Below are 827 nucleotides of genomic sequence, written 5' to 3'. Positions count from 1 at the left end.
AATTCTCCATCCACCCCCAAGTGGGAGCTGCCCGCTCTCTTCGGAGCGCGCTTGCACAGGGACACAAGAAACACACAGTCCCAGGCCGAGGTTCAAGAAGACCCTTTCCCTTAAAGAAGATTCAGGCTCTCCTCACAGCCATAGCCCCGCGCTGGCGGCAGAGATCTGTCAACTGGTTCTTAGGTAGTTCTCCTGGAAGTCAGACGTCTCTTCAAAATTCCCAAGTCACTTTTGCTCTCATCTGTAAGAAACGGCAACTCACTCCAGTGTTCTTGCCGGGAAAACCCCCTGGACAGAGAAGCCTGGTGGACTACAGTCCGTGGGGTCGCAGAGTGGGACACGACTGACAAACACATAAATAGGCAGCAACTTTCCTAAGGGGCCCGTGACTGCGGAAGTGCTGTGAGCTCTAAGTGCTGGGTGGTTCTTTTTCTCGATCAGCTGGGTAATACGCCCATGGACTTAGGGAGCTGCAATGGCCTCTGTCCTCCGCTTCCCAACACCACCAAAATAAACGATAAAATATAGAAAATCGAAATAAAATTATGTCCCATAATGTCCCCAAAGGAACTAAACCACTTTCAAGACCTCTCTGCCTGCTTCTTCACACAAAATCTTTTCTGCCAAGTTCCCCAGCGATGGCCATGGCTTCCTGCCTCCCGACACCGCAGGCCAGCGTGGGCAGAGGTATCCTCACATCCTTCTGAGGCAGGGCCAGGCGCCTGGAAGACCCGGGCCGAAGAGTGTGCGTTACCTGCCTCCCCGACTCCCGACCCCCACCGCGGCCCCAAACACCCGGGAGGGGGTGAGCCGGCTGGCGGGTACGC

The 827-nt window shown here is 55.3% G+C and overlaps 1 protein-coding gene across 1 annotated transcript in view; it reads right to left on the bottom strand.

Moving 5' to 3' along the window:
• Window positions 1-827, bottom strand: part of DMRT2 (doublesex and mab-3 related transcription factor 2) — a 7260-nt gene that overhangs the window by 4383 nt on the left and 2050 nt on the right. The window contains 1 exon segment of the mRNA XM_010860732.1: window positions 137-199. Within this exon segment, the coding sequence (XP_010859034.1) occupies window positions 137-199 (63 nt within the window).

The sequence above is a fragment of the Bison bison genome, unplaced genomic scaffold, assembly GCF_000754665.1.
Source record: "Bison bison bison isolate TAMUID 2011002044 unplaced genomic scaffold, Bison_UMD1.0 scf7180017864469, whole genome shotgun sequence".
Taxonomy (NCBI): Eukaryota; Metazoa; Chordata; class Mammalia; order Artiodactyla; family Bovidae; genus Bison; species Bison bison.
The sequence above is the reverse complement of the archived record's forward strand: the minus strand, read 5'-3'. Positions and strand labels throughout refer to the sequence as shown.